The 11,369-nt window shown below is 52.2% G+C and overlaps 1 protein-coding gene across 2 annotated transcripts in view; it reads right to left on the bottom strand.

Moving 5' to 3' along the window:
- Positions 1-5,331: 5,331 nt before the first annotated feature.
- ECE1 (endothelin converting enzyme 1) overlaps positions 5,332-11,369 on the bottom strand; it is a 12,900-nt gene continuing 6,862 nt past the window's right edge. For both annotated transcript variants that reach the window (XM_009995740.1, XM_009995739.1), the window contains exons 4-17: positions 10,387-10,511; positions 9,521-9,733; positions 8,819-9,010; positions 8,186-8,328; positions 7,990-8,104; positions 7,687-7,797; positions 7,357-7,455; positions 7,196-7,273; positions 6,712-6,815; positions 6,443-6,553; positions 6,247-6,314; positions 5,976-6,166; positions 5,788-5,883; positions 5,332-5,508 (exon numbers count right to left, since the gene is read on the bottom strand). In XM_009995740.1, coding sequence (XP_009994042.1) covers positions 5,332-5,508; positions 5,788-5,883; positions 5,976-6,166; positions 6,247-6,314; positions 6,443-6,553; positions 6,712-6,815; positions 7,196-7,273; positions 7,357-7,455; positions 7,687-7,797; positions 7,990-8,104; positions 8,186-8,328; positions 8,819-9,010; positions 9,521-9,733; positions 10,387-10,511 — 1,823 coding nt within the window. The remainder of the gene's footprint in view (positions 5,509-5,787; positions 5,884-5,975; positions 6,167-6,246; positions 6,315-6,442; positions 6,554-6,711; positions 6,816-7,195; positions 7,274-7,356; positions 7,456-7,686; positions 7,798-7,989; positions 8,105-8,185; positions 8,329-8,818; positions 9,011-9,520; positions 9,734-10,386; positions 10,512-11,369) is intronic.

Here is an 11,369-nt window from a genome sequence, read left to right as displayed (position 1 = left end):
CAGGGAGCACTGGCTGGGATTTCTGCCCCATTTCACCCAGCCTGAGGTACCTGAGCTGCTTTAGGAAAGTTTTCCGTAGTTTATTTGCATCCCATCTGCTGCATCTTTGGGGCAGCTGTGAGTTTGGGAGGAAGATAATACTTTGTGATTGTTTAGAACTCTTAGAAGTTAATAGCTTATTTTAGTAACATAAACAGTTCTCAGTGGTATATTTGGACACTTGGTGAGTAACTAGTGCTGCAGCTGGAAGCTGACAGAAGAAAGATGAGGGTTTTGTGCACTAAAGAAAACCTACCCCACAGGTTACACCCACATCTGCACAACAACCCCGTATGAAAGCAGAGGAGTGACTTTGAGTTTTAAAATACAAACTGAAGAGGGAGAATCTGGACTCAGTGACGTTCACTAGAGCAAAACTCAGCACAGCACCCAGTGGCTGAAAAATAGAAGTCTTGGATACCTTTTTCATTTTGAATCACTCTGAATTACCAGGCCAGGCTTAGGGTATAATACCTGCCCCTGTAGACAAACAGGGCTGCAGCAAACCCCAAGGCTTGCTGTCCTCCAAGGTATGGCCTCCCAACACAAGCTCCTGACAGCTGCCACAACTCTTAAGCCACCATGGTGGCCTCCAGTACTCATACCTCTGAGGCTGGAATAGTTTCTTACTTCCTTACAGGGTGCAGCCACACCAAACAAGAGCACTGCACAGTGCCAGAAGTCAGTAGTGGAACTGCTGGCAGAGGGAAGATGACTAGCACGCTATTTAGTTTCTATTTGTGCTTTTTGTTCTGCACTGGAATAAGGGAAAAGCTTGCAATAGGGTCAGCTCACATTCACCTGCTTGTGGGAAAAGAGGTGAAATGGAAAACAGTGAGATTATTGGAGAGAAAAAAGGCCAACCAAGCCTTGCCAGCCTGTAAAGAAGTCCTAGATGTGGATTGTCTCCATCAGCAGCCAGGAACCAATATTTAGAGGGAGCTCCAGGTATTTTTTCTGAGTCAGTTTTCCTCTGCAACCTACCAGATTAACTGCCAGTTCCCCACCAGAAAAACTAAAGACTGAGAAGAGAAATGAGAATGACTGCAAAGAAAGGCCAAGCAGTCCCCCACTCCCTGAAAATGGGAGAACAAAGGAGGAACTTCTATCATGGCAAGGAGTTTGCCCAAGTACTGATAGATCTCCAGACATCCTGGAGAGCTGCTACACTCACATCTCTCCTGTCTGCAGCCTGCTGGGAAGACAGATCCCCCTGCACAGCTCATAAAGACTTTGCTGTAGTCATTTGGAGGGTGCAGGTGAAGCTGTGGGATCTGGAGGAGGTCGGTTCCAGGTGCTGTTCCATCACCTCCCTCCCAGGCACTGCCCTTCATGTGGCAGGAAATCCAGAGCAAAAGCAAATTGACATCTATGGCTCCCTCTGCTCTACAAATAGCTGCATGAAAACACAGCTGTGGAAGAGCCTCCCAGCTCCAGTATCTTTAGATATAATGCTTCTTTTTGCACATTTAGGAAGGGGAAAAAAAAGGCAATTTCACCATCATTGTCTGCTGAAGCTCCCAAAGCATGCTAGCCATGCTAACGAGCCAGGCTCCTAGCTCTGCCTGAAAGCTCCTCCAGAGCTTCTGTCTCCCCCCAGCCATTTTTCTTGTAACCTTTTTTTAAAATTATTTTTCCTAAGAGGAAAAAGCAGACAGGTCTTTCTTCCATACTACCCCACATAGGACGATCTGGCCAACACTCAGGCTTGTGGAGCTGCAGGTTTCAAGTGCCAGCTGGATTCATGCCCTTCCTACTGCTGCCAGTTCCTCTCCATTTCCTTTTTCCTCCTATTTTTCCTGCTGGCTTAATTGGTACCTGGGAACTGATGTGTCACCCTGGACAGCTAAGTCTGCAGTGCTGAGCTCTCCTTCTGGAGCATCGCTGACCCTTTTTCCAGTCCCACCAGTCTCTCACATACCTGACACAGCAGAGATGCTCATAACCACATGGTAAAGAGTGCAATAGGAGCACCAGAGCTGTGGGTGAACTTCAGAAAAGAGAGTCAAGGCTTGGGATATCACTGAAAAAGGGCTGTTTTCCTGCAGGAATTGTTTCAGGAAGCTTTTGCCCCCTAAAACCTGATGGTCCCAATAGGTGACCTCAGTGCTGCCACAATGCAGCATTATGGGCTAAATCTTGCTTGGAGGGGGAAAACTAGGAAGTAGAATAGTTCAGATGGTTGGGTTCAGCCTCTCACACCTGGAAAGCTGGCTCAGCCCCACCAAACCTGTGAACAGCCACCATTTCCAGTAGCACCTCCCTCTTTGGACTGCTCCTTCTTTTCCCCCTATTTATCCTCTTCCAACACCCTCTAGGCAAAAAAATACAGAAAAAGAAAAAAAACAAACCAGACCAGCCCAGCTTGGAGCTTTCCCCATTCCTCCTCCTGCCCAGGCTCAGCCCTCAGCAAACGTCTCAGCCCTCTGGGCCATGCCCAAGTGCAAAATAAAGCAAATACCACCCAGGATCAGACAAGCCCACACCAGGCACTGGCACCTGAGGGGGATGATTCACCTCCTGCCTGCTCTGCCTACACTAGGCAGCTTCCCAGGCCATGAAACATCCAGCACCAGGAGACATCCACGGGGAGCCTTGCCCATGGTGTCTCCTGCCACGATGCAACCCTTGAAATCCCTCCTGCACTGGAACTGTCCTGAGACACCACCTGCCAGGTCCTTCACTACAAGTAAACCCCAGAGAGCCAAAATATTTCCCTCTTGGATGGTTAAACCACCTCTAACAGCATCCTACCTCCCCATGCTGCTTTCCAGCTGAGAAAATACCCATTCAAGCCCAGACTTACTCTCCCTGCTCAGTTCCTCTTCACATCCCACCCACACTGCTCCTTCTTTTCCAGGAAAGAAGGTGTTTTCCTGCATTTAACATGTGCAGGGCCAGACCCAGGCCAAGACACCAGGCTGATGGGGTGGGAAACTCCTGCCAGGCAGGAGCAGAGAGCTCAGGCAGTGATTTTCTCGGTTCCACCGCCCTCTGCGGGTTCGTACCACCATTTCCAGCCAGATCTTGGGGAAAAACAACCCCACAGCAGGTCTCCCAGCCCTGCAGGAAACCCAGGGCCTTTGAGTCACAAAAGCAGAAAGCGAGCTCGTTTCGATTCAATCTGGGAGAGAAAACACAGTAAGAACAACAAGAGGGAAATTTTACCATCTTATTTATGCAACACCCAGCTTCCCAGCACACCGCTGACTCAGTCCTGCCCATCCCAGCAGTGAACATACTGTGTCTTTCCAAAAAACTCACTCCCAATGGAGTAAAACATGGGGGCTGCAGCCCAAATGCAGACTCCAGAAAAAAGCCAGAGCTAAATAGCAAATGAGCACCCAGCACCTTGCTTGCTTTATGGCCCTCAGCCCTCCCAGGTGCTGGGTTGAGGCTCAGTGAGGAGTCTGCAAGTCCAGGTCCTGCTTTGTATTTTTTGGGCAAGCCTGAGGAAGCCACAGAGCATCTGTTTGGGAGCAAACATTGGCCTCTGTTATGGAGCTAGCAGCATCCAGCCAGCATCACAGAGCTATAAATAAGGGCTGTCTGGAGATCAACCTGTGCAGGGCCCATCCTGCTGGATCCAAGCACAGCCTGACTGGCCAAGAACTCACCCAGAGGAAGGAAAAGCATCCAGGAAAGATCTCCCTGCTGGGGAGATGTGTGGGGCCACACCATAGAGGTGGAAAGCAAACAACCACTCCTAGTGAGAGTGAGGTTTTTTGGGCCTGAAAGCCTGGCTTTAGGCTCTGAGAGGTGACAGATACCAAGCACAGACTGGAAAAAGCCTCCTTGGCTCCATTTTGTCAGTGCAGGAAGTTCTTACCAGTGTGGACATGGAGAAAAATGCAGATAAAGGGATGCAAGACTCTCCTGCTGTTAGAAAAATAAGTCACGAGCAGCTCCAGACCCAGTAAAAAGTATTTATTATCTCAATTACGATAAGCCCCACACAGAGGGTGAAAAAATAGTTACAAAAGATCCCTCCCCCCAGCTTTCCTTTTACATATAAATATTAAAAATTCCTCTACATCTTTGCTTTCTGTCCAGAGCATGAAGGTGCTCCATGAGACAACACGCAGCACCTGAACTACCAGCAGTGGTTTCCTCTCAGAACTGCTAAAAGAGTATTAAAAAACACACCTTTAAGGAAGCCCCTTGGCCCTATCCCAGCCAGATCTCACACTGGTGCCAAACTGGCTGCAGAGGGACAGAGGTTTGGGGCTCAGGGTGAATTTTGGGGTTTGCAGTTTCCCAGGCATAGAAGCCGGGCATGGCAGTGAGCGAAGCAGCAGGAACCACCTGCACTTGTCCAGGGAAGCTTTTTGGGCTGGGAAATCGTGGCCGATCTGGCTTCAGAGGGGACAGGAGGGAGAACCAGGGGCTTCACCCACACCATCCCTACCCTGCTTACATCTTTGGCACAGCAACTTTTCCCTTTGCACTCTGAAATTAAAGCTAATCCCAGGAGCTGAAGCATCCCAGCAGAACCTTTCTGCCACCCACAGCATCCTCCAGCCCTGTCTCCAAGCCCACTGTCCCAAATTTCCCCATCAGCATCCTCTGAGGACAGTCCCTTCAGGAGAAACCTGGGGTCCAGAGCCAACTATCTGCATCCACAATGCCATTCAGCTTTTCCCAACGGAGGGACTGCCCTCAAAGGGTGCTGCACCTACACTGAGTAAAAAGAAAAAAATTAATAAATATACTAATCTTCTACTAAAAAAAAACAAAACTTTTGAATTAATTTTCCCTGAAATTTTCCAGTGTATTCCACAACGCATGAAAAAAAAATAGATACATTTCCCCCCTAAAAATATATATCTCAAAATCTTTTCCCTCCTCACATGCACATCTTTGGAGAGAGGAAGGTACGTCAGGTGTATTTAGGATATGCAGCCAAACCTGCCGGCGTCACGACATTCCCTTTATCGCCTCCAAAAAAAGAGGCATTTGAGCGGAGCGCTGGGTCAGGCTGGAGCTCTGCGTATGTAAATACAGGATAGTGCCCACGGACACACGTGCCCCAGTCGTGGGAACGAAAAGACTCCTCCCCCTCTCCCAAACTGAAGTAGTTTTGCAAACGAACGAAGGGATGAGGAGTTTTCACAGTGGATCGAACCTCAGATGATACCGGGGGACGTGGGAGCGCCGCTCCGGCTGAGACCTGGGCAGTTCATTTCATGGAGAAGTGGTTTGAGCCTCTCAAAAGGACAGAGGAAGTTCAGCTGTCGGCAGAGGATGAGGCAGAGGATGAAGCAACCGGCAGCTGGTTCCCTTGAGTGCCCATCACCAGACTTCGCACTTCTTGGGGGGATTCATGGGGGAGCCAAGGGGGCAGCTGAAATGCTCCGCGAAATCCCAGGAGTTGGAGACGGTGCCGATGACGCGGAATCGCGAGGGGCTATGGGGGTCGGTGATCAGCCCCTCGTGCGAGCTCTCTGGTGTGCGAACCGAGCACCACACCTGCGAAGGGGAGACCTGAGGGCCAGTGTCTGCAACCACAGGGCCCCTTCAGTGCTGAACTGAACCTCCCTTGCTTAAGTGATGGGCACCAACACAGCTTGAGCTCCAGCTTTGCCTCACTTTTTAACCAGCATCACCCCAATCTGGTTCTCCATCCACCACACAGCACCTCTGGAGGCATCAGTCTTGCTATCACACCCTCCCAACACCACCTGGGCACACCCACAACCCCCAAAAACCTGAGTGTCCATCCTCTCTGCCCACCACCACGTGACCTACCTGGGCAAAGCCAACAAAGAAGAGCTGGTGGTTGGTGAGGCCGAGGGTTGGCAGGGTTTCCTCATCCCCATTCTTTTTCAGCCAGTTTTGATATGCCTAGAGACCAGGGAGCACAGCAGGCTCAGGGGACAACACCAATCCCACCACACTGTGCCACCTGCCACATCTCCCCAGCCTTGTTGTCCTACCCGATAGGCAGCCTTGAGGCCCCCGTTGTCGGCAATGTTCTCCCCAAGGGTGTGCTTGCCATTAACGGCCTCACCATTGACGGTGTAGTTGCCATACTGCTCCACCATGCATTCTGTCTGCTTCTTGAAGGCTTCCACCGAGGAGTTCTTCCACCAGGGACGCAGGTTGCCATCCTTGTCATATTCCCGGCCTGCCAAAAACACAGCAGGTCCCCTTTGTCTCCCCACTGGCTGCCCCTCCAGCAGCCCACCCAGCTGGCCCTGGCCATACCTTGGTCATCAAAGGCATGTGTCAACTCATGGCCCACCACCACGCCGATCCCACCAAAATTCAGTGACCTGCAGGAGGGCAATGCTGGGATGTAGAAAGCAGGCACTGCTCCCTGCAGCCATGAAATGTAGCCTCAAATTTGAGGATGGGAAGAAATCTGGGAATCCTGCCCTCCCTGTTTTCCCTAGGCTCTTACTTGGGAGATGCACGGGTGTAAAAAGGAGCCTGGAGGATGCCAGCAGGGAAGACAATCTCATTCTTGGTGGGAGAGTAGTAGGCATTGACTGTCGGAGGAGTCATGCTCCACCTGAAGGGACAAGGACACAGCCAACTAGTACCATCACAGTGCAAAGCTGTCAGCCCAAATTCAGCTCCCCAAAACCAGCATGATCTGGTGGACACCAAATCCCAGTATTCCAGGTATTGTGGTATTCCGTTGAGTGGGAAGTGGAATAGAGGACTTACTGGTCCCGGTTTGGTGGTTTCCGGAGCTGGTCGGCGGTCACCCTGGCCGAGAAGTTGTAGAACTGCATGACATTCTCGAAGTAGAGATCAGATACAGCCTCGTACTGCAGAAGAGCAAGGCGTGAGTGGCAGGCTGTGACCGCCTCACTCCTCCCTCCATGGTCATGTTTGTGTGTCCAGAGCCAGCTGGGTTATGGCCACTCTTATTTCTTATCCTCTCCGTCTGTGGAGTCTCAGTAGGGCAATGAATCATCCTTACGGAAAACGGCTCCTCCTCTTCCCAAGTAGGGGTCCCAAGAGCCTCAGCCGCCCCAGGACTGACCCCTAGCTCTCTGGGAGGTCCCCAGAGAAGGGCCAAGGACATCAGTAAGACCCTCCTGGAGGAAACCTGGCGTTCAAGGCTGCCCTGAGGCCATGGTCATGTCCTGCACATGGTAGTGGAGGGAGGAATAGGAGACCCAGGGGACATATCTGACCAACTCACGTCATTAAAGACTTTATCCAGCTCCTTGGGGTCCATGATGAACTTCGGGTAGCCAATCATGTTGTAGATGGCATCTGCCTGGGGGGGAAGGACAAGCTTGTCTGGCTCCACCACACTCCACCATCACCCTCTCCTCCCTGACACTGCTGCCAGCTCCTCACCTTCTCTTTGGCTGATTTCCTTGTCTCTTCATCCATCCACTGCAAGGTCTCCAGACTTTCCTTGAAGGCTGTTTTAATCTCTGCAATCATCTCCTCTGCCTAGACAAAACCAGGCAGCACAACATCAGAGAAGCTGGCTTCCCACCTCAAACGGGTCAAGGAGCCATCACACCGTAGACGGAAGAGGCTGGGACACAGGGATCATGAACAGACCAGTGGAAAACCCCTTCAAGGGAGATGCCCAGTGAAAAAGATGTGAGCAGAGAAATACTGGATGCCCCAACCACCCACCATGGTGGTGGCTCAGACATGGTGTCACTGGGGACCTACCACCTGCTTGCTGTCCTCGGCAAAGGTGGCCTTGACAAACATGGCCCCCAGGGCAAAGCCCAGGTTGTTGTCCGTGTCGCTGATGCAAAACTTCCAGCGTGGGAGGCAGGTCTGCATGGGACAAGAGGTGGTCATCAGCAGTGGCACAGCCAAAGTCCCCCCAACACCCACCTCCTTTCCCTGCCAGGACATGGGGTCTGCATCCACCCTCAAACCCTGCCCCACATAGCTTATTTTTCAGGCACTTAAAAACCTGTTGCCATTTTAGTGGTGACTTGGGGGTGCTGGGGGCTCCCCCCTCACCTTCTTTGTCCCGTACATCACTTCCATGAACTTCTCCTCAGCATCCTGGAAGCGCTGGTCAAGGAAGGGGCTGGTTTTCCGCACCAGGTTCCAGATCATGTAGTTGTTGAGGAGACTGCAGCGAGAGGTGGTGAGAGGGCAGCAGGACATGCCTGCCCACCCCGGGCACCCCTTTGCATGGGCTGGGGGCTCTCACCACTTATCGGTGGCCAGGATGAGGTCAGAGACTTGCTCCAGGTACTCCTTGGCGTAGACCACGACGGGCTCCGACTCATTGAGCTCCACGGGGTAGAAGACCGTGGAGAGGAAGGGCATCCAGTCCACGGCTGGTGCCAGCTCCTGCAAAAGCCATGCTGCTGCTACAGACCTAAAGACCATCGGATGGGGGTGGCAGCTGCTTCCCCAGTTGAAGGGATGGAGCTGATTTTGCAGAGACTGGTTCCCATAAGAGCAGCAACCTCTGAGGGTCAGAGTGGAGTAAACAATTTCCTCCCGCAAAGGAAAAGAAAGTGGGGCGGGTGTCAAAAATGTTGACACAACCCATTAGGGCCCCTCTGGGGACACGGGGAGGTGACGTCCGCAGTCAGACCGCAGGCAGCAGCGCCAGGAGGGTGTCAGTGCCACAGGCCCCAGGGGTGGTCCAGAGGCTGGGAGAAGCAGGTCAGGGTGGGATTTCCCTAAGGAGGACACGGGCCAAGCTATTGCACAAGAGCTTCCCAGGCAGTGTTAGACAGCATTGGGCTTCCTCAGAGGAGCTGCGTCACCTCCACCCATCTTCCCACTTCCCAAACCATGTTGGAGCAGGGAGGATCACCAACTCCATCCCTACCTTTAGGTCCCCAGCAGTCATTTTATGGTAGATGACCTCTTCGTCCCGGTGCTTCTCTTGCGGGATGGTGATGTTTGCCAACGCCGTCTCAAAGTCCAAGATCTGCTGCATCTGCTGCCGTGTTGACTCCTCACTAGTGCCTCCCAGGAACATCCCCAGCTGCACCATGTAGTTCAGGTACCCAGCAAGCACCTACATGGTGGGATGGGGGAGGATCAGCATAGCAAGTGTCACCCACCCACAGCACCTCCTCAGCAAAGGCAGATCACAGAATCATAGAATGGTTGAGGTTGGAAGGGATATTAAAGATCATCAGCATCCAACCTCCCTGCTATAAGCAGGGGCACCTCCCACTAGACCAGGTTGCTCCAAGTCCCATCCAATCTGGTCTTGAACACCTCCAGGGAGGGGGCTTCCACGACCTCCCTAGGCAACCTCTTCCAGTGCCTTCCATGGTGAAAAATTTCTTCCTGATGTCTAACCTAAATCTCCCCTTTCAGTTTAAAACCATTACCCCTTGTCCCATCACTACCCTCTCTGGTGAAAAGTCCCTCCCCAGCTTTTCTGGAGCCTCTTCAGGCACTGGAAGGTGCTCTAAGGTCTCCCTGGAGCCTTCTCTTCTCCAGGCTGAACACCCCAACTCTCCCAGCCTGTCTCCAGAGCAGAGCTGCTCCAGCCCTTTGATCCCCCCGATGACCTCACCTTCTCATTCTCTGTCTTGTTCAGGTAGTAATCCCGTGATGGCAGGCCTAACCCTGACTGATCCACCTGGATGACGTTGCTGTTGGAGTTCTTGGAGTCAGCACTGACATAGACGGAGAAGAAGGGCGAGGTGCGATAATGCGCCGTCACCTCCCGCAGCGTCATGTTGAAGTTGTCACCAGCCCAGGGACCTGTGATGTTCCAGCCACCCAGCTGGGGAGAGACAACAACCAGCTTGTGGGTAAGAAACAACCACCTGGAATTGCTTCAGTATCCCCCCAGCACCCATGCTGGGGGGAAACATCTTGCAGTGGGGCTAAAAATCATAGAATGGTTTGCTTTGGAAGGGACCTTAAAGATCATCTAGATACAACCCTCCTGCACAGGCAGGGACACCTCCCACCAGACCAGGTTGCTCCAAGCTCCATCCAACCTGTCCTTGAACACTTTCAGAGATGGGGCAGCCACAACTTCCCTGGGCAACCTGGGCCAGTGTCTCACCACCCACATAGTGAAAAATTTACTCCTAATGTCTAATATAAATCTCTTTAAGCTTTAATCCATTTCCTCTTGTCCTCTCACTAGATGTCCTACTAAAAAGTCCCTCCCCAGCTTTCCTGGAGCCCCTTCAGGCACTAGAAGGTGCTCTAAGGTCTCCCTGAAGCTTTCTCTCCTCCAGGCTAAAAAGCCCAGGAGAAGCAAGACCTGCCTATAAATCCCAGTCTCTCACCTGCCTTGAGCAATGCTCTTCCCCACAAAGCATTGGGTGGGACTGTGTTCTGGAGGGTTCTGGGACTGCCCAGAAATGAGCTTTTCCCCCCATTTTGCAGATGGAAGATGTCTTTTCCACACAGAAGGGGACAAACCTTTTGGATGAGCTCCATGAGTGGGGCAGCACGCAGCTCCTCAATCTTGCTCTCGTTCATGCAGGCTTGGTAGTAACGCTGCGCCTTGCGCTCCGCCTCGCTCGACACGTTGGCCGTGGTGTTTTCTGTGGGCAGTACCCAGGGGGATTGCAAAGGGTCCCCAGGGATAAGCATCTAGCCCCCCACAAGGGCTGCCACCCCACCCTTCCACCACAGAAACATTCAGCAAAGCCAGGCTCCAAAAAGGCACCAAGGATTGCCCCGCTGGTCCTCTCTGTACCACCAAGATCTTCCCACGGCCTCCAGCCCTTCCTGGCCTCCTGCCCCCATCTCCTCTCCCACCCGCAGCCACTGCTCCTGCTCTTTGGAGCAGAAAGATAAAGAAAGAAAAAACAAAAAACAGTTTTCCAGCAGCTCTGATGTTCCCAGCATCATCCATCCCCCTGCACTGCCCTTGCCCCCGTGCTGATGCTCCCCAGCCCTACTTTATTTATTCCTACAAGAAGGAACAATAAACCCCTTTTTCTCCTCTCCCTCCAAAACCATCCTTTTATTTTTTTTTCCTCCCCCCCTCTCTCAAAAATTCCGCTTCCCCAGAGGGGTCTTATTTATTTTCCTGATGACACAGCTTGCACCTCTGGCTCCCCAGCTGCGTGGTTTTATGAACTAAAGGTCCCTCGGCTTTTTTTTTTCCTCCCCCCCTCTCTCAAAAATTCCGCTTCCCCAGAGGGGTCTTATTTATTTTCCTGATGACACAGCTTGCACCTCTGGCTCCCCAGCTGCGTGGTTTTATGAACTAAAGGTCCCTCGGCTCAGAGGAATTCAAGGAAATGCCAAATGCGACCGCTTGGCTGGAGGCCCAGTCCCTTCTCCTGGTAAAACCAGCGCCAGATTTCTGCTGGAAGAGTCTGGGACGGAGCCGTTCCCGCACTGCTCCCCTTCCCCACATCACCCCCCCCCCCGCCTTCTCCCAAAAAACAAAC

Source organism: Chaetura pelagica, unplaced genomic scaffold (assembly GCF_000747805.2).
Source record: "Chaetura pelagica isolate M959 unplaced genomic scaffold, ChaPel_1.0 scaffold234, whole genome shotgun sequence".
Classification (NCBI taxonomy): Eukaryota; Metazoa; Chordata; class Aves; order Apodiformes; family Apodidae; genus Chaetura; species Chaetura pelagica.
Note: the sequence above shows the minus strand (reverse complement) of the source record. Positions and strands in the feature narration are given on the sequence as shown.